A 26,828-nucleotide genomic window follows, 5' to 3' on the forward strand; every position below is an offset into this window, starting at 1 on the left:
TTTGTAATAGAAAAAAAATCACATGTGATTAAAGTGCACATTGTCAGATTTTAATAAAGTCTATTTTTATACATTTTGGTTTCACCATGTGGAAATTACAGCAGTGTTTTACATATCAGGGCACCATAATGTTTGGGACACAGCAATGTCATGTAAATGAAAGTGGTCATGTTTAGTATTTTGTTGCATATCCTTTGCATGCAATGACTGCTTGAAGTCTGTGATTAATGGACATCACCAGTTGCTGGGTGTCTTCTCTGGTGATGCTCTGCCAGGCCTGTATTGCAGCCATCTTTAGCTTATGCTTCTTTTGGGTGCTAGTCCCCTTCAGTTTTCTCTTCAGCATATAAAAGGCAGGCTCAATTGGGTTCAGATCGGGTGATAGACTTGGCCACTCAGGAATTAAGCATTTTTCAGCTTTGAAAAACTCCTTTGTTGCTATAGCAGTATGTTTGGGATCACTGTCTTGCTGTAGAATGATCCATGATCCGCTGGCCAATGAGTTTTGAGGCATTAGTTTGAACTTGAGCAGATAAGATGTGTCTATACACTTCAGAATTCATTATGCTACTACCATCAGCTGTTGTATCATCAATGAAGATAAGTGAGCCAGTACCTTCAGCAGCCATACATGCCCAGGCCATAACACCCCCACCACTGTGCTTCACAGATGAGGTGGTATGCTTTGGATCTTGGGCAGTTCCTTCTCTCCTCCATACTTTGCTCTTGCCATCACTCTGATAGAAGTTAATCTTCGTCTCATCTGTCTACAAGACCTTTTACCAGAATTGTGGTTGCTCTTTTAAGTACTTCTTGGCAAACTGTAACCTGGCCATCCTATTTTTGTGACTAACCAGTGGTTTGCATCTTGCAGTGTAGCCTCTGTATTTCTGTTCATGAAGTCTTCTGTGGACAGTGGTCATTGACAAATCCACACCTGACTCCTGAAGAGTGTTTCTGATCTGTCGGGCAGGTATTTGGGGATTTTTCTTTATTATAGAGAGAATTCTTCTGTCATCAACTGTGGAGGTCTTCCTTGGCCTGCCAGTCCCTTTACGATTAATAAGCTCACCGTGCTCTCTTTCTTCTTAATGATGTTCCAAACAGTTGATTTTGGTAAGCTTAAGGTTTGGCTGATGTCTCTAACAGTTTTATTCTTGTTTCGCAGTCTCATAATGGCTTCTTTGATTTTCATTGGCACAACTTTGGTCCTCGTGTTGATAAACAGCAATAAAAGTTTCCAAAGGTGATGGAAAGACTGGAGGAAAGACTAGGTGCTGAGAGCTCTCTTATACCTGCATTAAGGAGGCAATTAAACACACCTGTGAAGCATGTGTCCCAAACATTATGGTGCCCTGAAATGGGGGACTATGTATAAACACTGCTGTAATTTCTACATGGTGAAAGCGAAAGTATGAAAATGGCCTTTATTAAAATCTGACAATGTGCACTTTAACCACGTGATTTTTTCTATTACAACTCTCAAATTGTGGAGTACAGAGGCAAATAAATAAATGATGGGTCTTTGTCCCAAACATTATGGAGGGCATTGTAGCCACTACCCTCCGAGTGAGAAATGTTGCCCCTCAGATTCCTCTTAAATCTTTCCCCTTTCTCCTTCAACCCGTGTCCTCCGGTTCTTGATTCCTCTACTCTGGGTAAAAGACTGTGAATTCACCCTATCTATTCCCCTCATGATTTTATACACCATGAACCTCCTGCGCTCCAAGTATCGTCCTAGCCTGCCCAACCTCTCCCTACAGCTCAAACCCTCGAGTCCTGGCAACATCCTCGTAAATTTTCTCTGCACTTTTTCCAGCTTGATAACATCCTTTCTCCAGAAGAATGACCCAAACTTCCCTTCCCATTCCCAATCTGACCTTTCTGTCCTGGGCCTCCTCCATTGTCAGAGTGAGGCCCAGCGCAAATTGGAGGAATAGCACCTCATGTTTCGCTTGGACAGCTTACACCCCAGCGGTATGAACATTGACTTATCATATCATATCATCATATCATATATATACAGCCGGAAACAGGCCTTTTCGGCCCTCCAAGTCCGTGCCGCCCAGCGATCCCCGCACATTAACACCATCCCACACCCACTAGGGACAATTTTTACATTTACCCAGCCAATTAACCTACATACCTGTACGTCTTTGGAGTGTGGGAGGAAACCGAAGATCTCGGAGAAAACCCACGCAGGTCACGGGGAGAACGTACAAACTCCTTACAGTGCAGCACCCGTAGTCAGGATCGAACCTGAGTCTCCGGCGCTGCATTCGCTGTAAAGCAGCAACTCTACCGCTGCGCTACCGTGCCGCCCACTTCAGGTAGTCCCTGCTTTCCCTTTCTATCCCCTCCCCAGTTCTCCCACTAGTCTTACAATAGACAATAGGTGCAGGAGGAGGCCATTCGGCCCTTCGAGCCAGCACCACCATTCAATGTGATCATGGCTGATCATTCTCAATCAGTACCCCGTTCCTGCCTTCTCCCCATACCCCCTGACTCCGCTATCCTTAAGAGCTCTATCTAGCTCTCTCTTGAATGCATTCAGAGAATTGGCCTCCACTGCCTTCTGAGTTCTAAATGGCTTACCCCTTATTCTTAAACTGTGGCCCCTTGTTCTGGACTCCCCCAACATTGAGAACATGTTTCCTGCCTCTAACGTGTCCAATCCCTTAATAATCTTATACGTTTCGATAAGATCTCCTCTCATCCTTCTAAATTCCAGTGTATACAAGCCTAGTCGCTCCAGTCTTTCAACATATGAAAGTCCCGCCATTCCAGGAATTAACCTAGTAAACCTACGCTGTACGCCCTCAATAGCAAGAATATCCCTCAAATTTGGAGACCAAAACTGCACACAGTATTCCAGGTGCGGTCTCACTAGGGCCCTGTACAACTGCAGAAGGACCTCTTTGCTCCTATACTCAACTCCTCTTGTTATGAAGGCCAACATTCCATTGGCTTTCTTCACTGCCTGCTGTACCTGCATACTTCCTTTCAGTGACTGATGCACTAGGACACCCAGAACTTCCTGTCTCCGACTACATCCTATCTTTGTCCCGTCGCCTCCCCTGACATCAGTCTGAAGAAGTATAAGAAAATAACTGCAGATGCTGGTACAAATCGAAGGTATTTATTCACAAAATGCTGGAGTAACTCAGCAGGTCAGGCAGCATCTCAGGAGAGAAGGAATGGGTGACGTTTCGGGTCGAGACCCTTCTTCAGACTGATGTCGGGGGGGGCAGGACAAAGGAAGGATATAGGTGGAGACAGGAAGATAGAGGGAGATCTGGGAAGGATGAGGGGAAGAGAGGGACAGAGGAACTATCTAAAGTTGGAGAAGTCGATGTTCATACCACTGGGCTGCAAGCTGCCCAGGCGAAATATGAGGTGCTGTTCCTCCAATTTCCGGTGGGCCTCACTATGGCACTGGAGGAGGCCCACGACAGAAAGGTCAGACTGGGAATGGGAGGGGGAGTTGAAGTGCTCGGCCACCGGGAGATCAGATTGGCGAACGCAGCCTGAAGAAGGGTCTCCACCCAAAACGTCACCCATTCCTTCCCTCCCGAGATGTTGCCTGACCCGCTGAGTTACTCCAGCGTTTGTCTAGCCTGAACACAATACTCCAGGTGCAGCCTCACCAACATTTCGGCCCCCAACTCCAAATGTTAATAGGTTTGTTTTCCTTTATACTTTAAAAAATGACAACTTCGCAGGGGGAGTGGTGCGAACAGCTGCCGAGAAAGCTGTGTGCTGGGAACATCAGCGTGAATGACTGCCCTCTACTGGAGCTGTGTCAGCAGTGAATCACCCCACAGCTCAGTGTGCCTGCAAGGGAAGCTCAAGGTGGATTGGGACTAGTGTGGGAGCTGTTCAACGCCGAGATAGAACAGTACAGCACAGTAACAACCCCCTCGACCCACAACGTTTGTGCCGAACATGATGCCAAATTAGACTGGTGTCATTTGCCGTTACAAGATCCATATCCCCTTGTGTGGGAAAGAACTGCAGTTGCTGGTTTAAATCGAGGGTAGACACAAAATGCTGGAGTGACTCAGCGGGACAGGCAGCATCTCTGGAGAGAAGGTATGGGTGACGTTTCGAGTCGAGACCCTTCTTCATTGTATAAGAAAATAACTGCAGATGCTGGTACAAATCGAAGGTATTTATTCACAAAATGCTGGAGTAACTCAGCAGGTCAGGCAGCATCTCTGGAGAGAAGGAATGGGCGATGTTTCGGGTCTGAAGAAGGGTCTCGACCCGAAACGTCGCCCATTCCTTCTCTCCTGAGATGCCGCCTGACCTGCTGAGTTACCCCAGCATTTTGTGAATAAAATCTTCTTCATTGTATGCTCGTTCTTAGTACCTGAACTGATGTACAGCACTTTGGTCATCGTGGGTTGTTTTTAAATGTGCTATACAAATAAAATTGACTTGACTTCAATCCATATCCCTTTACTCCCTGCACTTCCATTTACCTATCTAAAACCCTCCTAAATGCAACTGCCTCGTATCTGCCTCCCGCACCATCAGAGGCAGTCGGAGAGAGAAACGGAAGCTTCAAGCAAGTTCCAAACCCCCACTACTCTGTGTAAAAAAACGTATCCCGCATATCGCCATTAAACTTTCCCCCTCTCACCTTACAACTTGGGTCACTAGTGTTGGACATTTCCGCCCTGGGAAAAAGCTTCTGATTGTCTAAGAAGGGGCTGACGAAGGGTCTCGACCTGGAATGTCACAATAGACAATAGGTGCAGGAGTAGGCCATTCGGCCCTTTGAGCCAGCACTGCCATTCAATGTGATCGTGGCTGATAATCCACAACCAGTACCCCGTTCCTGCCTTCTCCCCATACCCCCTGACTCCGCTTATCATTGAGAGCTCTATCAAACTCTATCTTGAAAGCATCCAGGGAATTGGCCTCCACTGCCTTCTGGGGCAGAGAGTTCCACAGCTTCACTACTCTCTGAGTGAAAATGTTTTTTCTCATCTTTTTCAGTCAGAGAGTTGTGAATCTGTGGAATTCTCTGCCTCAGAAGGCAGTGGAGGCTAATTCTCTGAATGCATTCAAGAGAGAGCTAGATAGAGCTCTTAATGATAGCGGAGTCAGGGGGTATGGGGATAATGCAGGAACGGGGTACTGATTGAGAATGATCAGCAATGATCACATTGAATGGCGGTGCTGGCTCGAAGGGCCGAATGGCCTCCTCCTGCACCTATTGTCTATCTCCGTTCCAAATGGCCCACCCCGTATTCTTAAACTGGGGCCCCTGGTTCGGGACTCCCCCAACATCGGAAACATCTATTCCTTTTCTCCATAGATGTTGCGCCAGTGACCCGGGTTCCATCCCGACTACGGGCGCTGCCTGTACGGAGCTCGTACGTTCTCCCTGTGACCTGCGTGGGTTTTTCTCCGAGATCTTCGGTTTCCTCCCACACTCCAAAGGCGTGCAGTGTGTAGGTTAATTGGCTTGGTAAAGGTAAAAATTATCCCTAGTGTGTATAGATAGTGTTAATGCGCGGGGATCGCTGGTCGGCGCGGGCCCGGTGGGCCGAATGGCCTGTTTCCACGCTGTATCTCTAAACTAAACTAAGTATATACACACTTCCCATGCATTCAGGGTGAATTGGAGACCCATACCGTAGGGTGGCACGGTGGCGCAGCGTTAACAGTTGCTGCCTTACAGCGCCAGAGACCCACGTTCGATCCTGACCACGGGTGCTGTCTGTACAGATTTTGTACGTTCTCCCTGTGACCGCGTGGGTTTTCTCCTGGGTGCTCTGCTTTCGTCCCACACTCCAAAGACGTACAGCTTTGCTGGGTTATTTGGTTTTGGTGAAATTGTTCATTGTTCCCAGTGTGCAAGATAGCGCGCGTGTACGGGGTGATCGCTGTTTGGCGCGACTCAAAGTCTAAAGCACCCTGTGGCCACACTGCTCACAGCAGCACAGCCAATGCCAGCACTCACCGGCAGTCTGTCCACACTGAGCTGTGAGCATCAGTGTTGGGGAGAAGGGGTTCCATGCAACTTTAGAGTAAGAGCACGCAGATGCAGGGAGTGCAGGAGTTCACAGTCGGCACCGGACTGCTATTGATAATATATCACACCATGCTCAATGTAATAATGATTGCTATTAGCACCGATTTCATTAGCACTCTCGTTCTTGGAAATTATCTTGAGCATTAAGATACAACATCTGTCTAAAAAGTACCATAATGATGCTTCTGAGTTCTCCCTGGTGATCAACTCCAAAACACATTTGTATGATTAGACATCTTCTTGTAGAAATACAGCTTCGACGATATGCTTTATCGGCAGCATTTATCACAGTCACAGAATAATCCAATGTTCTTAAGTATCAGATAATCATTTAAAAACAAATCTTAGTGGTGTTCAAAATCACGAGAGGAATAGATCGAGTGAATGCACAGAGTCGGGGAATCGAGAAACAAAGGACATAGGTTTAAGGGAAATTTTATCTGATTTTATCACCATAATATCTGAAATGTGTCAAGTTAGGAACAGGGGACGTACAACGAGATCTGGGTGTCCTAGTGCATCAGTCACTGAAAGGAAGCATGCAGGTACAGCAGGCAGTGAAGAAAGCCAATGGAATGTTGGCCTTCATAACAAGAGGAGTTGAGTATAGGAGCAAAGAGGTCCTTCTGCAGTTGTACAGGGCCCTAGTGAGACCGCACCTGGAGTACTGAGTGCAGCTTTGGTCTCCAAATTTGAGGAAGGATATTCTTGCTATTGAGGGCGTGCAGCGTAGGTTTACTAGGTTAATTCACGGAATGGCGGGACTATCATATGTTGAAAGACTGGAGTGACTAGGCTTGTATACACTGGAATTTCGAAGGATGAGAGGAGATCTTATCGATAAGGGGTAGACCATTTAGAACGGAGATGAGGAAAACCTTTTTCAGTCAGAGAGTTGTGAATCTGTGGAATTCTCTGCCTCAGAAGGCAGTGGAGGCCAATTCTCTGAATGCATTCAAGAGAGAGCTAGATAGAGCTCTTAAGGATAGCGGAGTCAGGGGGTATGGGGGAGAAGGCAGGAACGGGGTACCGATTGAGAATGATCAGCCATGATCATATTGAATGGCGGTGCTGGCTCGAAGGGCCGAATGGCCTCCTCCTGCACCTATTGTCTATTGTCTATTGAAAGGGGGGGAAACATTTTATAGGAATCTGAGGGGTAGCTTTTATTACGCTAAGGGTGGTGGGTGTATGGAACTAGCTGCTAGAGGAGGTAGTTGAGGCAGGGACATGGCAAGGCCAGCAGCATAATCAAGGACCAGTCGCACCCCGGCCACTCCCTCTTCTCCCCTCTCCCATTGGGCGGCAGGTATAGAAGTGTGAAAAACGCACACCTCCAGATTCAGGGACAGTTTCTTCCCGGCTGTTATCAGGCAACTGAACCATCCCACCACAACTAGAGAGCAGTCCTCAACTTCTGTCTACCACATTGGTGACCCTCGGACTATCTTTGATCGGACTTCACAGGCTTTATCTTGCACTAAACGTTATTCCGTAATCATGCATCTTTACGCTGTAATCATGTCTTGTCTTTCCGCTGACTGGTCAGCACGCAACAAAAGCTTTTCACTGTACCTCAGTGCACATGACAATAAACTAAACTGAAACTGACTATTGCAACGTTCAAGCAGCAATTGGACAGGTAAATGGATAGGACAGGTTTAGAGGGATATGGGCCAAATGCAGGCAGGTGGGACTAGTGTAGATTGGACATGTTGGTCGGTGTGGGCAAGTTGGCTGAAGGGCATGTTTCAACACTGTATCACTATGACTGAGTCCTTGCTAGGGGGTGGGTTTGAGTACATAAGTACACTGAAAGTACACATCTTTTCACTCATTTGCTGAATAAAAATTAATGTAGAGAATTGTGGATGCAGCCCAGACCATCACACAAACCAACCTCCCTTCCGTTGACTCCATCTACACCTCACACTGCCTCGGCAAGGCCAGCAGCACAATCAAGGACCAGTCGCACCTTGGTCACTCCATCTTCTCCCCTCTCCCATCGGGTAAAAGGAAGAGAAGTGTGAAAATGCACATTTCAAGATTTAGGGACAGTTTCTTCCCAGCTGTTATCAGGTGACTGAACCATCATACCACAATTAGAGAGCAGTCCTGAACTACTATCTACCTCATTAGAGACCCTAGGACTATCTTCGATCGAAATTTACTGGCTTTATCTTGCCCTAAACCTTGTTCAGGTTATTCCCTGAATCATGTATCTATACACTGTAAATGGCTCGATTGTAATCATGTTACGTCTTTCTGCTGATTGGTTAGCACGCAACAAAAGCTTTTCACTGTACCTCGGTACACGTGACAATAAACTAAACTCAAAATCAGTAAAGGGAGTGATAGAGGCAGTAAACATAGAAAATAGGTGCAGGAGTAGGCCATTCGGCCCTTCGAGTCTGCACCGCCATTCAATATGATCATGGCTGATCATCCAACTCAGTATCCCGTACCTGCCTTCTCTCCATACCCCCTGATCCCTTTAGCCACAAGGGCCACATCTAACTCCCTCTTAAATATAGCCAATGAACTGGCCTCAACTACCTTCTGTGGCAGAGAATTCCACAGATTCACCACTTTCTGTGTGAAAAAAAACGTTCTCATCTCGGTCCTAAAAGACTTCCCCCTTATCCTTAAACTGTGACCCCTGGTTCAGTATGGGGAGTGATGGGTGGATCGAGCTGGGAAAGGGATAACGGGCAGTTGGAACCATTTCTATCTTGCACCTGGGAGGTTGGTGAACCCGCCGACATTTTTCCAAACATTCCAACTCCGCTGCCTCCCAACAAAGCAGCAACTCACCAGGTTTTCCCTTTCAATTCTCTCTTGCTCCCGCTGTCTGTTCAGAGCGCTGTGGTAGACGCGAACCGTCTCGGCTGATATTTTCTTCGGCTTGACCGGCGGCCTGGTGGCTTTTCGGGTCAGCTCGTGCAATAGTCTCTGATTTTCACGATCAATCCGCTTGGCTTCCTCGTTAGTGAAGGTGTAGTTTTTCCTCTGCCTTTGTTCTGGAAAATCAGAAACTATTTTTCGTAGCTCTTTCTTTTCTAAATGCATCATCGCTGAAAGATACATCGTGTTGTGGTTATTATAAATGACACATTTATAAAGCTTTAATGCGAATGGTCCTACATAAACATGACAACAATCAAATGCAACAAACTAAATGGATTTATGATGGAATTATGCTGAAATGTATCGGAGCATGTGCACAATTTTGTCAACATATGGTTGATTTATTTTTCAAAACTCGAATGGGCTGACAAAATTTCACATGTAAAACCACACCACTAACCAGAATTTAGAAGTTTAGAATCTGATCGCAAAAAACTGATGAAACTGGAGAAAATACCAGGCATAAGACCTTCGAGCTTGCTCTATCACTCAATTAATTAACATCTTTTTGTTTATCTGGTCCATATTCAATAAACAATAGGTGCAGGAGTAGGCCATTCGGCCCTTCGAGTTCCTGCCTAATCTCCGTCCCATCAAATATACTCCAGTTATTTGCTGCAGAGAAATCAAAATATTCACAGCACTCTTGAGAAATGTTTTCATCGCAATCCAAAACAACTGACCCCTTATTTAGTTTAATTTAGCTTCGAGATAGAGCACTGAAACAGGCCCTTCAGCCCACTGAGACCATGCCGACCAGCGATCCCTGTATATTAGCACTATCCTACACACACACAAGGGACCATTTACAATTATACCAAGCCAACTAGCCTACAAACCTGTACGGCTTTAGAGTGTGGGAGGAAGACGGAGGTCCCGGGGAAAACCCACGCAGGTCACTGGAGAAGGTACAAACTCCGCACAGACAGCACCCGTTGAACCCAAGTCTCTGGTGCTGTGAGGCAGCAACTCTACCGCTGCACCGCTGCTGAGTGCTGAGACTATATCCTTAGTTCTAGATTCTTTAGTCTAACACAATGGCCACTTAGCATGGACCCTTTTAATATCTTACAAATTTCTACGTCACCTATTGGATTAATCTTATTCATACTCTCTTTTAACTGACTGACACATATTAGCTGAGATGATTGCACCTGGTAAGAACACAAGATGTTAAATTAAGAAATGCATAAAATAACAGCAAACAACTGAAGTGTACTTTTATTCCTACCTTTAGGGCATTGATACTATTAACACAGTTAATGACAAAGCAATTAAAATATTTCTTTAAGTTGAACTTACATGATCTATCTTTGTGCAAAGACAAATATGCGTACAGTCTGCAGTAAATTCAGAAAATATCTTGTCCTAAAGTGATAAGAACAATTGACTTGTTTTGTCTTCAAAAGTGCAAAACAAACTCCTAACCTTGATCAGTCGTATCAGTGTAGAGGTTTAGCATGATGGCGCGAAACCTAACGTGTCCAACCCCTTAAGATTATTAAGGGGTTGGACACGCTAGAGGCAGGAAACATGTTCCCAATGTTGGGGGAGTCCAGAACAAGGGGCCACAGTTTAAGAATAAGGGGTAGGCCATTTAGAACTGAGATGAGGAAAAACATTTTCAGTCAGAGAGTTGTGAATCTGTGGAATTCTCTACCTCAGAAGTCAGTGGAGGCCAATTCTCTGAATGCTTTCAAGAGAGAGCTCGATAGAGCTCTTAAGGATAGCGGAGTCAGGGGGTATGGGGAGAAGGCAGGAATGGGGTACTGATTGAGAATGATCAGCCATGATCACATTGAATGGCGGTGCTGGCTCGAAGGGCCGAATGTCCTCCTCCTGCACCTATTGTCTATCGTCTATTGAAACAACATTTTTGGTCTGAAAACTGGCTTTAGGCCGAACCAGCGCTTGGGGCTGTTGCTTAGCCACTGGCATTGACCAAGAACGGGGAGGGGCATGGAACATGAAGTCGGAGTCCCTGGGGGCCGAGGTCACGAAGAACAAAGGGGACCCGGCATGGGGGGGGAGGGGGGCAGAGAACAAGGGGAACCTGGCGTATGTGTGTGGGGGAGTAAGGGTGCTGCCATGAACAAGAGGGACCTGTGGTGGTGATGGGGTATGGGGGGACGAAGAAGGGCCCAACAATATTTAAGGGCCCTTCTTTGTCTGCGCCTTATGGCGATTCTTTTCTGTACCGTGTATGCAAAATCAAAGAGTTTACTGCACCTTCACGGTGCATGTGACAATAAAGTATCTATTGATCTATCTAGTAATCAGAATTGGGATCTGTGAGGGGGGGTTAGACTGGCATTTAGTATGCAGAACGAGAACTTGGGAGGGAACTGAGGGCGTGCAGTGTAGGTTTACTAGGTTAATTCCCGGAATGGCGGGACTGTCATATGTTGAATGACTGGAGCGACTAGGCTTGTATACACTGGAATTCAGAAGGATGAGAGGAGATCTTATCGAAACTTATAAGATTATTAAGGGGTTGGACATGTTAGAGGCAGGAAACATGTTCCCAATGTTGGGGGAGTCCAGAACCAGGGGCCACAGTTTAAGAATAAGGGGCAGGCCATTTAGAACTGAGATGAGGAAAAACTTTTTCAGTCAGAGTTGTGAATCTGTGGAATTCTCTGCCTCAGAAGGCAGTGGAGGCCAATTCTCTGAATGCATTCAAGAGAGAGCTAGATAGAGCTCTTAAGGATAGTGGAGTCAGGGGGTATGGGGAGAAGGCAGGAACGGGGTACTGATTGAGAATGATCAGCCATGATCACATTGAATGGGGGTGCTGGCTCGAAGGGCCGAATGGCCTCCTCCTGCACCTATTGTCTATAACTGGTGATGGTGGTGATAAGATAGGACTGGGGAGATTATTGGTGGTCAATCATTACCACGTGATTGGGAAGATCACCGTGGCAATGTACGTGGGAGTTTTGGTGTGGCTGTTGCTAATGCTGGAAGCCGAGTATAAGACTAAATTTTATTGAAACCCTATTTGGTCCTGAACTGTGGAAATATGTAAAGAAGGTGTGTCGGAAAGAACTGCAGATACTGGTTTAAAATCGAAGACACAGACACAAAATGCTGGAGTAACTCAGCGGGACAGGCAGCACCTCTGAAGAGAAGGAATGGGTGACGTTTCGGGTTCTTCAGTCTTCTAGGTAAAGAAAGTGTATGGTATGCTTGCTTTCATAGGTCAGGGTCACTGAGTACAAGATTCAGGAAGTCATTATACAGTTTGGTAAGGCTGCATTCATAATATTACGTGCAGTCCTGGAACGAAAGATGTGGAGGCTTTGGAAAGAGTGCAGAGGTGGTTTACCAGAATGATTCCTGGGTTAGGGGGTATTCCCTACTGAAAGACGTTCGACAGACATAGATTGTTTTCTTTGCAAAGCTGGAGGTTAGGGGAAAACCCGCTAGATGCAAATAAAATGATGAGAGGCATAGATAGTAGACACAAAATGCTAGAGTAACTCAGCGGGTCAGGCAGCATCTCAGGAGAGAAGGGAATGGGTGACGTTTCAGGTCAAGACCCTTCTTCAGACTGAAGGGATTTGAAATGTCACCCATTCCTTCTCTCCTGAGATGTTGCCTGACCCGTTGAGTTACTCCACCATTTTGTGTCTACCTTCAATTTGAACCAGCATCTGCAGTTATTTTCCCACACAGAGGCATAGACAGGATACACAACCATCATCCCTGGATCAAAAAATCAAACACTAGAGGGCATAACTTTAATAGACAATAGGTGCAGGAGGAGGCCATTCGGCCCTTCGAGCCAGCACCGCCATTCAATGTGATCATGGCTGATCATTCACAATCAGTACCCCGTTCCTGCCTTCTCCCCATACCCCCTGTGAGAGGAGCTAATGTGAGAGGAGCAAAGTTTAAAAGAGTTGTGCAGGGCAAGTGTTTTTTACACAAAGGGTGGCGCGTGCCTTGAATGCACATCCGGGGATGGTGGTTGAGGCAGATATGATAACGGCCTTTAAGAGACTTTTGGTTAGAAGTATGGATATGCAGGGAGTGGAGGTATATGGATTATGTGCAGGCAGATAAGAGTTGGTTTTGGCATCATGTTAGGCACAGACATTGTCGTGCGAGGGGCCTGTTCTTGTGCTGTACTGCTCTATGTTCTGTGTTTGTTTGTACGTTGATGGTTGCTTCCACAATGCCGCAACTGTGGAAACAAGGAAGCACAGATGCTGGTTTACCAAGGAAAGACGGAAAATGCTGGAGTAATCCAGCAGGCCAGGCAGCATCCCCAGAGAACATGGACAGGCGACATTTCAGGTCGGTACCCTTCTTCACTGAGGACTCTTGATGGGTCCAGATCTGAAACGTTGCCAATTCGTGTTCTCCAAGGATGCTGCCGGACCTGCTGAGTTATTCCAAAATGTCTTGGATATCTGTTTTATCTACCAAAAGTTTATTTCCAATTACTCAGTGTTCAGCAAAAGCACGACCCATGCACAGGCACAAAATGCTGGAGTAACTCAGACAGGGTCAGGCAGCATTCTCAGGAGGGAATGGGTGACGTTTCGGGTCGAGACACTTCTGCAGACGCACCGAAACGTCACCCGTTCCTTCTATCCAGAGGTGCTGCCTGTCTCGCTGAGTTACTCCAGCATCTTCGGTGTCTATCTTCGGTGTAAACCAGCATCTGCAGTAGCTTTCAGCACAAGCATGACGTGTGCAATTGAATTTCCAGGCTTGCATATCTTTCCCGGTGCCTTTCTGCCATGCTGTTAGATACAAGAAGCCAGCAATAACTAGGCTCTTCAAATGAAGAGGGGTTGGGTACAACGATAACTGGACAACACATCGACTAACTTCAACTATCAGATCAAAGTCAAAGTCGAAACGTCGCCCATTCCTTCTCTCCTGAGATGCTGCCTGACCTGCTGAGTTACTCCAGCATTTTGTGAATAAATACCTTCGATTTGTACCAGCATCTGCAGTTATTTTCTTACACAGATCAAAGTCAATGGTGCACTCTTTCATTACTTTGCTAAACAAGGTATTGTCTATTACCATTGTTTCTCATTGCAGATGTTTGGAAGGCTTCAAGGGCAGAGTGCTTCAGTGGTCACAGTCATTTTTTTTGTTGCTATTTCTACTTCCATAGAAACCTATTAGAATCTAGGAAGCTGGGTACAGTTGGTTGGAATCGTTTCTTCTGTAGCAGCTGCTGAGAAGAGCAGATTTGGGCCGAGTTTGGCCAGACCTGAGAGTGCAACGCTACTGAGTTAAATAGAAAATAGGTGCACGAGGAGGCCATAAGGCCCTTCGAGCCAGCACCGCCATTCATTGTGATCATTCACAATCAGTAACCCGTGCCTGCCTTCTCCCCATATCCCTTGATTCCGTTAGCCCTGAGAGCTCTATCTAACTCTCTATTAAATTCATCCGGTGAATTGGCCTCCACTGCCTTCTGTGGCAGAGAATTCCACAAATTCACAACTCTCTGGGTGAAAAAGTTTCTTCTCATCTCAGTTTTAAATGGCCTCCCCTTTATTCTTAGACTGTGTGGCCCCTGGTTCACGGTCTCCTACTAATGCCATCTAATTGCAGCACCATGCATGTGAGGTGACGGAAGGAACTGCAAATGCTGGTTTAAACTGAAGATACACACAAAATGCTGGAGTAACTCAGCGGGTCAGGCAACATTTCAGGAGAGAAGGAATAGGTGACGTTTCGGGTCGAGACCCTTCTTCAGACTGAGTCAGCGGAGTGGGAAAACAAAAGATGTAGACAGTGATATAGAACGAATGAATGAAAGATATGCAAAAAGGTAACGACGATCAAGCCCACAATGGACCAGTTGGCTGTGGGCTCGGTGGTAACGAGTTATGCAGACAGTAAAACTCAACAGGACGACAGCGAAGCTAGTACGACGGAGAGAGTGGGGATGGATGCACGAGTAATTTGTAGAAAAATCAATATTCATACTGCTGGGCTGTAAGCTGCCTCAGCGAAATACGAGGTGCTGTTCCTCCAATCTGAAGAAGGGTCTCAACCCGAAACCTCACCTATTCCCGTTATAGAAACATAGAAAATAGGTGCAGGAATAGGCCATTCGGCCCTTCGAGCCTGCTCCGAGCATTCAATATGATCATGGCTGATCATCCAACTCAGTATCCCGTACCTGCCTTCTCTCCATACCCCCTGATCCCTTTAGCCACAAGAGCCACATCTAACTCCCTCTTAAATATAGCCAATGAACTGGCCTCAACTACCTTCTGAGGCAGAGAATTCCACAGATTCACCACTCTGTGTGAAAAAAAACTTTCTCATCTCGGTCCTAAAAGACTTCCCCCTTATCCTTAAACTGTGACCCCTTGTTCTGGACTTCCCCAACATCGGCAACAATCTTCCTGCATCTAGCCTGTCCAACCCCTTAAGAATTTTGTAAGTTTCTATAAGATCCCCCCCTCAATCCTCTAAATTCCAGAGAGTACAAGCCGAGTCTATCCAGTCTTTCTTCATATGAAAGTCCTGCCATCCCAGGAATCAATCTGGTGAATTATCCAGAGATGCTGCCTGAACTGCTGAGTTACTCCAGCATTTTGTGTCTGTCTTATGCAGGAAGAATTGCCCCAAGGCAAAACAAAAACTAAAGAGTAATAACGACCATATGTTATGTTATGTTTATAAATAAATTATAAGGGCAGAGCAGGGGGGCAGCTGATCGAGCTCTGCCTCACAACACACCCAGGTTCGATCCTGACCTCAGGTGTTGGATGGGTGAGTTTGCACGTTCCCCTGTGGCCTACGTGGGTTTCCGCAGGGTGCTCAGGTTTCATTCAACGTGTGTGTGAGTTTGTAAGTTAATTGGCCTCAGTGAATCGACTTTAGAGATACAGATCCTTCGGCCCTCCGAGTCTCACCGACCGGTGATCACCACGTACACTGATCCAACTTATTAACACCATCCCCATCAACCTTTGTTCTCGAGTCCCCTACTCCTCTCATTATTTTGTACACGTCTGCATTGATAGTCTACAAAGCAAAGCTTTTCATTGTACCTCAGTCCAATGTGACACCAATAAACCTAAACCTCACAGAACGGGGGAAAAAAAGAGAGGGAAGTAAGAAGAAAAAAAAAGAGATTCACCTCTCAATAACTGGTTCAGGTCAGAAGCGTCATTGAGGATTTTCTGGCCAAGTCTTTGCTCCGGTCTCTTGTACTCCAGAGAATTTGGCTTGCAATTGAGAATGCAAGACTTCCCTTCCCTCGGCTTTTTCAGTTTCCGTGCCTTCTGCACACCCTGGCCCTTTTCCCTGCCGACGCTCAGGCGGTCCAGGCTGTTGTAGACCGCCTGGCTGACGTTCTCCTGCTTTTTGCTGCTCTTTCCCCTGCGCGGTCTGGGGTTGGGTCTGGGGCTTAGTCTGGATCTGAGGCTTGGTCTGGACCTGGGTCTCTGGCAGCCGACGGGCTGAACGGGGCTGGAGAGGGGGGTCACGTCGGTCACCTCCGTGCTCTCCTCGTCTTCGGGCAGCCTCCTGGTGCCGGTGGCCGTGGACGCCGCCGACTCAGGGAGCCGCTTCTTGGGGCGGCACAAGTGGTGGCTGCGGCCGGTCCGCGTCTTGGCCGACGGTCGGGCTCTCAGCCGCCTGCCTGAGGACGAGGAGGTGTCGGAGTCGGAGAGAGGGTCGTCCCGGGGCTGGCCCGCCCTGCTGTGTAGCCAGCGTGTGACCGGGACTGTCCTGGGGCTGGGGCTCCGGCTCCGGCTGCCCCGGTCCCCCGCCTCGTCGCGGCTGCTGCTGTTGCTGTTGCTGCTACGACTCTTGCTGCTGTCGCTGCCATAGTCCGGGCTCCTGGTGCGGTAGCGGGGTAACCCCCCGGCCCTGCCCGACGACAGAGAGGAGGTGGGGGTGGGGGAGCGGGAGGAGCTGACCGCCCGGGAATACTCTTCGTCTTGCCCCGGCTCCTGATCCTGCTCCTGCCCCTGCCCCAGGGCTCTCGGAAGCCGCTCGGCGTCGCTGTCGAAGAAGGAGTGATCCACCTCCCCGTCCAGGGTGGCGTCGCTGTCCATGGACCCTAATCTCCCCCACCCTCCCCCTCCCCACCCCGGGCTCAGTCGCCGCTGACCCGCAAGCCTCACAATCTCACCCCCGTCACCCCTCTCCTCTGACTCACCCCTCCTGTCTACCCCACTCTCTCCTTACACCCTCCCCTCTCTCTCTCTCTCTCTGTCTCTCTCCCCGCCACCGTCTCTCTCTCCCCCACTCCTCTCTCTCTCTCTCTCCCCCGTCACCTCTCTCTCTCTCTCGTCACCCCTCCTCTCTCTCCCCACCCCCCCTCGTCACGCCGCCTGTCTCCCTCTCCTCCTCGTCAAACCTGCCTCTAACCCTCCGTCACCCGGGTTATGCGCCCCCTCCTCCCCGACTCGTCCCTCGCCCCCTGACCACCTGCAGCTCTGTAGTTCACCCTCTCTCCCTCCTTTTCTCTCCCCCTCTCCTTTTTACTTTCACTCACCCCCCCCCCTTCTCTCTCTCTCTCCTTTTCTCTCTCCTTTTCTCTCTCCCTCGACCCTGACCCCCCTCGACCCTGGACCCCCCTCGACCCTGAACCCCCCTCGACTCCCTGTGACCGCCACCACCACCACCCGTCTGTCACCGTCTGACCCTGTTCCTCTGTTTACATCCTCAACTTTCTGACCCTCCTCTCCCCATCCGCTCCTTTGGTCCCCACGACCGTTTTCTGTGACCTCCCTCTCCCTCCAGACCCTGTAATCTCCTCTCACTGTCCCCACCAGAGCACAGTCCAATCCCCTCCTCCGTCACTCTAATCCTGCACCCCTCGATCACCCTATGACTCGTCCCCCCCCCCCCCTTCCCTCCGATTCCCCTCACCCACACCCCCTCTCTACTGTCCCCACTAGTGCACGGTCCAATCCCACGTCGGTCACCTCCTGATCCTGTCGCCCATCCTACACCCCCCCCCCCTGCACCCGCCTTCCCTTCTCCGTCTTGTCACCGACCTCCCTCTGACTGACCCCTCACTCTCTGTCCCCTCTCTCCCTGAGATCACCAGCTCACAGTGTGACCTCCCCTGCCTTCCTCCCCTCACCAGCCTGTTGTCCCTCTCCCCTGCTTTTTTCTTCTCTCCTTCTCTCTCTCTCTCTCTCTCTTGTCTCTCTCCTTTTCACTTTCACTCGCTCTCTCTCTCCTCTTGTCTCTCTCCTTTTCACTTTTACTCACTCTCTCTCTCCTCTCTCCTTTTCACGTTTACTCTCTCTCCTTTTCACTTTTACTCACTCTCTCTCTCCCACTTCTCCTTTTCTCTCCCCCTCTCATTCCCTCCCTCTCTCTCCTTTTCTCTCTCTCTCTCTCTCTCTCTCTCTCTCTCTCTCTCTCCTTTTCTCCCTCTCTCTCTCTCTCTCTCTCTCTCTCTCTCTCTCTCTCCTCTCCTTTTCTCCCTCTCTCCTTTTCTCTCTCTCTCCTTTTCTCTCTCTCTCCTTCTCTCTCTCTCTCTCTCTCTCTCTCTCTCTCTCTCTCTCTCTCTCTCTCTCTCTCTCTCTCTCTCTCTCTCTCTCTCTCTCTCTCTCTCTCTCTCTCTCTATCTCTCTCTATCTCTCTCTATCTCTCTCTCTATCTATCTAATTGTTTCTCTTCCCCTTCGGTTTCTCGGCAGCGTAACCAGGAGGCCAATTCCGCTTCCGGCCGTGCGCCGTTTCCCCCCCGTGGTCCCCGCAGTTCTTTCCCCCGCCCCCCCGGGGTCCACACCGATCGTTCCACCCCCCGCTCTCTCCCCACAGACCCTTCCCCCGGCTCCCGACCCCCGAACCGACCGTTCCGCCTCCTTCCCCCCCCCCCCCGGACCTGTAAACGACCGAAGGGAAAATGGAAACCAGGTCAGATTTCAAAGCACAACAAGGTCGAAGGACACAAAGTGCCCGAGTAACTCAGCGGGTCAGGCAGCGTCCCTGGAGAGAAATGTCGAGACCCTTCTTCAGACTGAGAGTCAGGGTAGAAGGAGACATGGTTGGAGATGTAGAAGGGTAAGGTGTGAAAACGACAGATCAGAGCATCAAGGAAATGTAGAATGATTCATTGTCAAAAGTTCTGGGAGCAGAATTAGGCCATTCGGCCCATCGAGTCTACTCCGCCATTCAACCATGGCTGATCCAACACTCCCTCTTTGTTCCTAACCCCATAACACCTGACACCGTACTAATCAAGAATCTATCTCTACCTTAAAAATATCCACTGGCTTGGCCTCCACAGCCGTCCGTGGCAATGAATTCCACAGATTCACCACCCTCTGACTAAAGAAATTCCTCTTCGCCTCCTTTCATTACTCCAGTACTTTGTGCGTTTGTTTGGACACTAATCAAGAATATGTAATAAAGAACTGCAGATGCTGATTTAAACCGAAGATAGGCCAGTTACTCCAGCATTTTGTGTCTAGAATGGTTCATTGTTGGCCGAGGGGATGGCGACAAGGATTTCAAACCATAACAACCAATCTCTGGGCCTCGGGGCTCATCCTACCGCTTCACCCTCTACTTAAACCCTCCTCCAGAACTTCACAGCACAGCTGAGAAGGTGGGCGTCACTGTTTTAACCTGTTTGGAAGATCTATTGACATAAATTGGAAGTCTTTCAATATCACTACATTTACATCGGTGTAAACCAGCATCTGCAGTTACTTCCTACACATCATTACATTTATTTCGTTGGGAGAGTAAAGAACTTTGGCCCCTACCCGAGGAAGGAAATTATTGCGAGAGACTGAGCTGAGTGCAATACTGCTTAAATTGAACCCTAGGGATGGCAGAGTTTGTACTGTTTTCTCTGACTCTTGTCTGGCAAGTTCAAGCTCTCTGCACTTGACCTCAGGGCTGAAGACGATTTTCTCCTCTTCACTTGGCTCTCGCCCACCAGCTACAGCTAATCCTGCTCACACTTTTAAGTCGTCAAAGGAAGCCAGACGAGTTAACCACCTGAAACCTTGGGGATCGCCAGCAGGTCAGGCAGCAACTGTGAATCGAGAACATGGATTAACGTTTCAGATCGATGGCCTTGCATCGGAACTGGGAAATGGTTAGGGCGGCTTGGTGACGCGATGGTAGTGTTGCTGCCTCACAGCATCTGGGATCCTGGTTCGATCCTGATTATGGGTGTTATCTGTAGGGAGTATGTACGTTCTCCCTGTGACCGCATGGGTTTTGCTCCAGATCCTCCGATTTTTCCTCGCACACTCAATAGACAATAGACAACAGGTGCAGGAGTAGGCCATTTTGGCCTTCGATTGAATGACGGTGTAGAGTTGATGGGCTGAATGGCCTAATTCTACTCCTATACCTTTTGACTGTATGAGTGGTTGAATAGGCTGGGTCTCTATTCCTTGGAGTGCAGGAGGATGAGAGGTGATCTTATTGAGGTGTACAAAATCATGAGAGGAATAGATTGGGTAGATACACAGTCTCTTGCCCAGAGTAAGGGAATCGAGGACCAGAGGACATAGGTTTAAGGTTAAATGGGAAAAGATTTAATAGGAATCTGAGGGGTAACTTTTTTACGCGAAGGATGGTGGGTGTATGGATCAAGCTGCCGGAGGAGGTAGTTGAGGCTGGAACTAACCCAACATTTAAGAAACAGGGATATGGGTCAAACACAGGCAGGTGGGACTAGTGCAGCTGAGACATGTTAGTCGGTGTGGGCAAGTTGGGCCGAAGGGCTTGTTTCCACGCTGAATCACTCTGAGACTCTATTATCTGCACCTGCATGTCTTTAGGATGTGGGAGGAAACTGGAGCACCTGGAGGAAACCCACATGGTCACAGGGAGAATGTGCAAACTCCACATGGGCAGTAATGAGTGTTAGGATTGAACCTGGGTCTTTAAAGTTGTGAAACAACACCTCTACCAGCTGCGCCACTGAGACGCCCCTTAGGATACCCAGCAAAGAGTCAATATATTCAAGGAATGCGAGATAACTGGTAAAAATCAGTCTAACAAAGACCAATTTAGTCCTTCTGACCATATTAGTTTAAAGCCTGTTTTGATTTCTCATGCAGATATAGCCTTAAGTTGATATAACGTACAAACCATGAACTTAACTTGACTTATATTACACGGTTGCTTCATGGTTCCCAAACATGAAAGAGTGCTATGTGTTGTTATTTGGTATCTATGTAATCAAGATTTTCCATGCGATCAAAGGACTGTAAACAGCTTTGGTCAGGTCTGCTGTCTTTCAGATGAGATGTTATATTCAAGTCCTGTTTGCCCCACTTAAAAGATCCAACAGGCCAACTTGAAAAAGCGGCATGGGATTTATTCCTTGTGGCTATTTGCAAACCACAACCAACACCACTAAAGTAGATTGAAATAAAAACTCAATGAGGGAAATATCCAACAATTCAAGAAGAGAGAATGGTACAGAGAGAAGTTAAGGGTGGCACGGTAGCGCATTGGTAGAGTTGCTGCCTTACAAGGTCACAAGGGATAGGAGTAGAAATAGGCCCTTCGGCCCATCAAGTCTACTCCGCCATTCTATCATGGCTGATCTATCTCTCCCTCTTAACCCCATTCTCTTGCCTTCTCCCCATAACCTCTGACACCTCGACTAACCAAGAACCTATCTATCTCTGCCTTGGCCTCCACAGCCCTCTGTGGCAAAGAATTCCACAGATTCACCACCCTCTGACTAAATAAATTTCTCCTCATCTCCTTCCTAAAAGAGTGTCCTTTAATTCTGAGGCTATGACCTCTGGTCGTAGACTCTCCCACTAGAGGCAACATCCTCTCCACATCCACTCTATCCAAGCCTTTCACGTTTCTGTATGTTTCAATGAGGTCACCCCTCATTCTTCTAAACTCCAACGAGTACAGGCCCAGCCGACAAACGCTCATCGTAGGTTAACCTACTCACTCCTGCTAATCATTCTTGTAAACTCCTCTGGACCCTGTATCCAGAGCCAGCACACCCTTCATCAGAGATGGTGCCCAAAGGGGTGGCACAGTGCTGCCTTACAGCACCAGAGGCCCGGGTTTGATCCTGACTACGGGGAGCTGTCTGTACGGAGTTTGTACCTTCTCCCCGTGACCTGCGTGGGTTTTCTCCAGGCTCTCCGGTTTCCTCCCACACTCCAAAGACGTACAGGTTTGTTTACTAATTGGCTTTGGTATAATTGAAAATTGACCCTAGTGTGTGCAGGGTAGTGTTAGTGTACGGGGATCGCTGGTCGGCACGAACTCGGCGGGCCGAAGGGCCTGATTCTACGCTGTATCTCTAAAAAATGAAAAGACAACATGGAGCATAGAACATAGCACATAGAAAATAGGTGCAGGAGGAGGCCATTTGGTCCTTCAAGCCAGCACCGCCATTCATTGTGATCATGGCTGATCATCCATAATCAGTAAACCCATGCCTGCCTTCTCCCCATATCCTTTGATTCCGCTAACCCTTAGAGCACTATCTAACTCTCTTTTAAATTCATCCAGTGAATTGGCCTCCACTGCCTTCTGTGGCAGAGAATTCCACAAATTCACAACTCTGGGTGAAAAAGTTTTTCCTCATCTCAGTTTTAAATGGCCTCCCCTTTATTCTTAGACTGTGTGGCCCCTGGACTCGCCCAACATTGGGAACATTTTTCCTGCATCTAGCTTGTCCAGTCCTTTTATAATTTTATACGTTTCTATAAGATCCCCTCTCATCCTTCATTTCAACATTTCAGATTGATGACAAGAAATATTAACCCTGTTTGTCTCTCCATTGGTACTGATTGTGAATGATCAGCCATGATCACATTGAATGGTGGTGCCGGCTCGAAGGGCCAAGTGGCTTACTCTTGCACCTATTTTCTATGTATCTATGGTCATGATTCAAGAGAGAGTCAAGAGTGTTTGTGACTGCGTGCAGAATCAAAGGACTGCAGATGCTGGATAATACACAAAAGGAACAAATTGTCCTGCAGCACATCAAAGCCAGCCTCCCACCCACCTTCGACACATACCAGTTTGCCTACAGAGCAAATAGGTCTACAGGGGATGCCATCGACACTGCTCTTCACACTGCACTGACCCACCTTGAACACCAGGGGAGCTATGTGAGGATGCTCTTCCTCGACTTCAGCTCTGCCTTTAACACGGTCATCCCGAGCAGACTGGTCACCAAACTTTCTGACCTTGGATTTTCCCAAACCATCTGCCAATGGATCAAGGACTTCCTGACCAACCGCCCCCAGACCGTCAAAATAGGCCCTCACCTCTCCTCCACCATTACACTGAGCACCGGCTCACCACAGGGCTGTGTGTTGAGCCCCATCCTTTACTCCCTCTACACTCACGACTGCGCCCCCACCCATCCCACCAACACCATCATCAAGTTCGCGGATGACATGACTGTGGTTGGACTCATCTCAGGAGGAGATGAGACAGCCTACAGGGATGAAATCCAAAGGCTGGCAGCATGGTGTTCAGTGAACAATCTTGTCCTGAACTCCTCCAAACAAAGGAACTTATAATTGACTTCAGGAAAACCAGTGTAGAATACGACCCACTCTACATCAATGGGGTCTGTGTGGAAAGGGTACCCGTTTTCAGGTTCCTGGGTACGCACATCGCAGAGGATCTTACCTGGTCTACCAACACCATCACCACAGTGAAGAAGGCACAGCAGAGACTCCACTTCCTGAGGATCCTCAGGAAAACCAACCTGCAGGAGAAGCTCATGATGTCCTTCTATCGCTGCTCCATCGAGAGTGTGCTGGCATACTGTATAACCACATGGTATGCCAGCTGCTCAGAAAAGGACAGGAAGGCCCTTCAGAGGGTCATCACGACGGCCCAGAAGATCATCGGCTGCTCACTGCCCTCCCTGGAGCACCTGTTCAGCCTACGCTGCCTCAGTAGAGCAGGCAAAATAATAAAAGATCCATCCCACCCCGGCCACCGTCTGTTTGTTCATCTGCCCTCTGGTCGACGTTTCAGGTCGATCAAATCCCGAACAAACAGACTTAAGAACAGTTTTTACCCCAGGGCCATACGAGAACTGAACACTACCTTCTGCACTAGGCAACACTGTTAAAAAATCTTTTGTGCTTAATATAATTGTATTTATTTGTTTTTGCATTTATTGCATATATGTTTTTACGCACCGTCAGGATTGGCTATTTTAAAATTTCGTTGTACTCGTTGCAATGACAATAAATTAATATTATTATTATTATTATTATTATTAAATTGTGGGAGTTCGCAGTCCATTCATGATTTAACCTTGGCCATATGGACACACCGTAAAATGGTGTTTTGTTATTTGAATTAATTCAACAAATGAGATTTTAACTCCAGAAACATTTTATGTATGGTTGCAGAGATACCTTCTGTTCGCAAGAGTTTAATTGCTTATCTCAGTTTAGTTTAGCTTACCTTAGTTTAGCTTAGCTGAGAGAAAGATTGTTTTGAATAGCGCAGAGCAGGAAAGTATGCCATTCATCGCGTAAAAGGAAACAGCTCATGTTTTCTAAACAATACCACTAGATGGGGATCCTTACAACAAGTTAAAAAAAGACCAGGACTCAACATCTCAATTTATGGCAGGCCAACCTCCTTGGGTGAAACACTGTCCTGAGTACATTTATACAATAATTTAATCCTCACGACAACCTCCAAATAAGCTCTGAACTAATTAGATGGGGAGGGTGTGTACTAAAGAACTGCAAATTCCGGATTAAATCTTTAAGGGGTTGGAGAGGCTAGATGCGGGAAGATTGTTCCCGATGTTGGGGAAGTCCAGAACCAGGGGTCACAGCTTAAGGATATGGGGGAAGTCTTTTAGGACCGAGATGAGAAAACATTTCTTCACACAGAGAGTGGTGAGTCTGTGGAATTCTCCGCCACAGAAGGTTGTTGAGGCCAGTTCATTGGCTATATTTAAGAGGGAGTTAGATGTGGCCCTTGTGGCTAAAGGGATCAGGGGGTATGGAGAGAAGGCAGGTACAGATTACTGAGCTGGATGATCAGCCATGATGGGAACACGTTTCCTGCCTCTAACGTGTCCAACCCCTTAATAAACTTATACGTTTCGATAAGATCCCCTCTCATCCGCGGATGGATCTCCAGGAAAGGCCACGCCACTCCGCGATGTTAGGCCGCAGTGGGGACGGGGATACGATACGGAAAAAAATCGCATCTCTATCGAGGTAAGAGATTGAAAAAAGCTTCCCCCAGCCACCCCCACCCTCACCCCCCACATAAAACAAACCAAGGAACATTAAAACATACTCTTTAACACGTACTTAAAATAACAAAAACAGAAGAAAGGACAGACAGACTGAAGTCCGATAAAGTCCGTCTAAAGATAGTTCAAAGGTCTCCAATGAGGTAGATGGGAGGTCAGGACTGCACTCTAGCTGATGAGAGGACTGTTCAGTTGCCTCATAACACCTGGGAAAATACAAATGAAGGAATAAAATGTTACTGAAACATTTTAATTTGTTTGATTAATCCTGCAGAAGCTCCTGAATGTTTGTAGGTTCTGTATATTTTTCTAGTTCAGCTTTATACTGATACATTAAATTGTTTGTTATCTCATTTTAGTAAGTCATGGGAGGCATTGAGTACAGAAGTCGGGCTGAGCACAACTCCCCCTCTCACTCCCAGCCTGACCTTTCTGTCATGGGCCTCCTCCAGTGCCATAGTGAGGCCCACCGGAAATTGGAGGAACAGCACCTCATATTTCGCTTGGGCAGCTTGCAGCCCAGAGGTATGAACATTGACTTCTCCAACTTTAGATAGTTCCTCTGTCCCTCTCTTCCCCCCCTCCCCTTCCCAGTTCTCCCTCTATCTTCCTGTCTCCACCTATATCCTTCCTTTGTCCCGCCCCCCCTGACATCGGTCTGAAGAAGGGTCTCGACCCGAAACGTCACCCATTCCTTCTCTCCTGAGATGCTGCCTGACCCGCTGAGTTACTCCAGCATTTTGTTAATAAATACCTTTGATTTGTACCAGCATCTGCAGTTATTTTCTTACCCAGAAGTCGGGATGTTACATTCATAGGTTTATAAAAGTGGTGGGAACAGAATTAGGCCATTCAGCCCATCAAGTCTGCTCCACCATTCAATCATGGCTCATCTATCTCTTCCTCCTAACCCCATTCTCTTGCCTTCTCCCCATCACCCCTGACACCCGTACTAATCAAGGATTTATCCCTCCCTTACTTGAAAATATCCATTGGCTTACAGGTCGTTGTACAGGACATTGGTGTAATGGCAGTTTTTATACCTTCTTTTTTTGCTCTGGTTTATTGTCACCCACATGTTTAGACCGTAATGTTGTATCCTTATTGTTTTTGATGCGGTTATGCTTTATTCTTAATTGTTTATCTGTATGTTTGTGTTGTCATTTGTGAGCGGAGCACCAAGGCACATTCCTTGTGTGTGCACACACTTGGCCAATAAACTTATTCATTCATTCATTCAAGTCCAACTTCGATAGCCATTACTGCTCGGGGATGGGGTGTAGGAATAGCTTACGCACACACCGCACTCTGAGATAACAAAAACGAATCTTCCAAACGCCGTTTCTTGATTAATTGGTCTTTATTACAGTAGCACAAATCAAAAGAGTAATTCATAGCTTTTCGTTCTTATCAACTGTTTCTTCCTCAAACAACACAGTCGAGGCCGTGTGGTCGTCACCGTGTGGTCATTGTAAAAAACTGTATTCCCTCCATCCTCCGGTAGCGCAGCGGTAGAGTTGCTGCTTTACAGCGAATGCAGCGCCGGAGACTCAGGTTCGATCCTGACTACGGGTGCTGCACTGTAAGGAGTTTGTACGTTCTCCCCGTGACCTGCGAGGGTTTTCTCCGAGATCTTCGGTTTCCTCCCACACTCCAAAGACGTACAGGTATG

General features: G+C 47.6%; 2 protein-coding genes across 4 annotated transcripts in view; one reads left to right on the forward strand and one right to left on the reverse strand.

Annotated features, from left to right (window-relative positions):
* Positions 1-17,043, reverse strand: part of cfap97 (cilia and flagella associated protein 97) — a 38,539-nt gene extending 21,496 nt beyond the window's left edge. The window contains exons 1-2 of one of the 2 annotated variants that reach the window (XM_078397093.1): positions 16,080-17,043; positions 8,861-9,066 (exon numbers count right to left, since the gene is read on the reverse strand). In XM_078397093.1, coding sequence (XP_078253219.1) covers positions 8,861-9,066; positions 16,080-17,001 — 1,128 coding nt within the window. In that variant the 5' untranslated portion in view covers positions 17,002-17,043. Of the gene's footprint in view, positions 1-8,860; positions 9,121-16,079 lie in introns of both variants that reach the window. The other variant, XM_078397091.1, reaches the window with a different exon arrangement.
* An 8,022-nt stretch (positions 17,044-25,065) lies between these two features.
* The window catches only part of snx25 (sorting nexin 25), a 204,173-nt gene continuing 202,410 nt past the window's right edge, over positions 25,066-26,828 (forward strand). Inside the window, exon 1 of one of the 2 annotated variants that reach the window (XM_078396686.1) lies at positions 25,066-25,118. The gene's annotated coding sequence lies outside the window, so the exon portion shown is untranslated. The remainder of the gene's footprint in view (positions 25,119-26,828) is intronic. The other variant, XM_078396687.1, reaches the window with a different exon arrangement.

Source organism: Rhinoraja longicauda, chromosome 3 (genome assembly GCF_053455715.1).
Source record: "Rhinoraja longicauda isolate Sanriku21f chromosome 3, sRhiLon1.1, whole genome shotgun sequence".
NCBI classification, from domain to species: domain Eukaryota; kingdom Metazoa; phylum Chordata; class Chondrichthyes; order Rajiformes; family Arhynchobatidae; genus Rhinoraja; species Rhinoraja longicauda.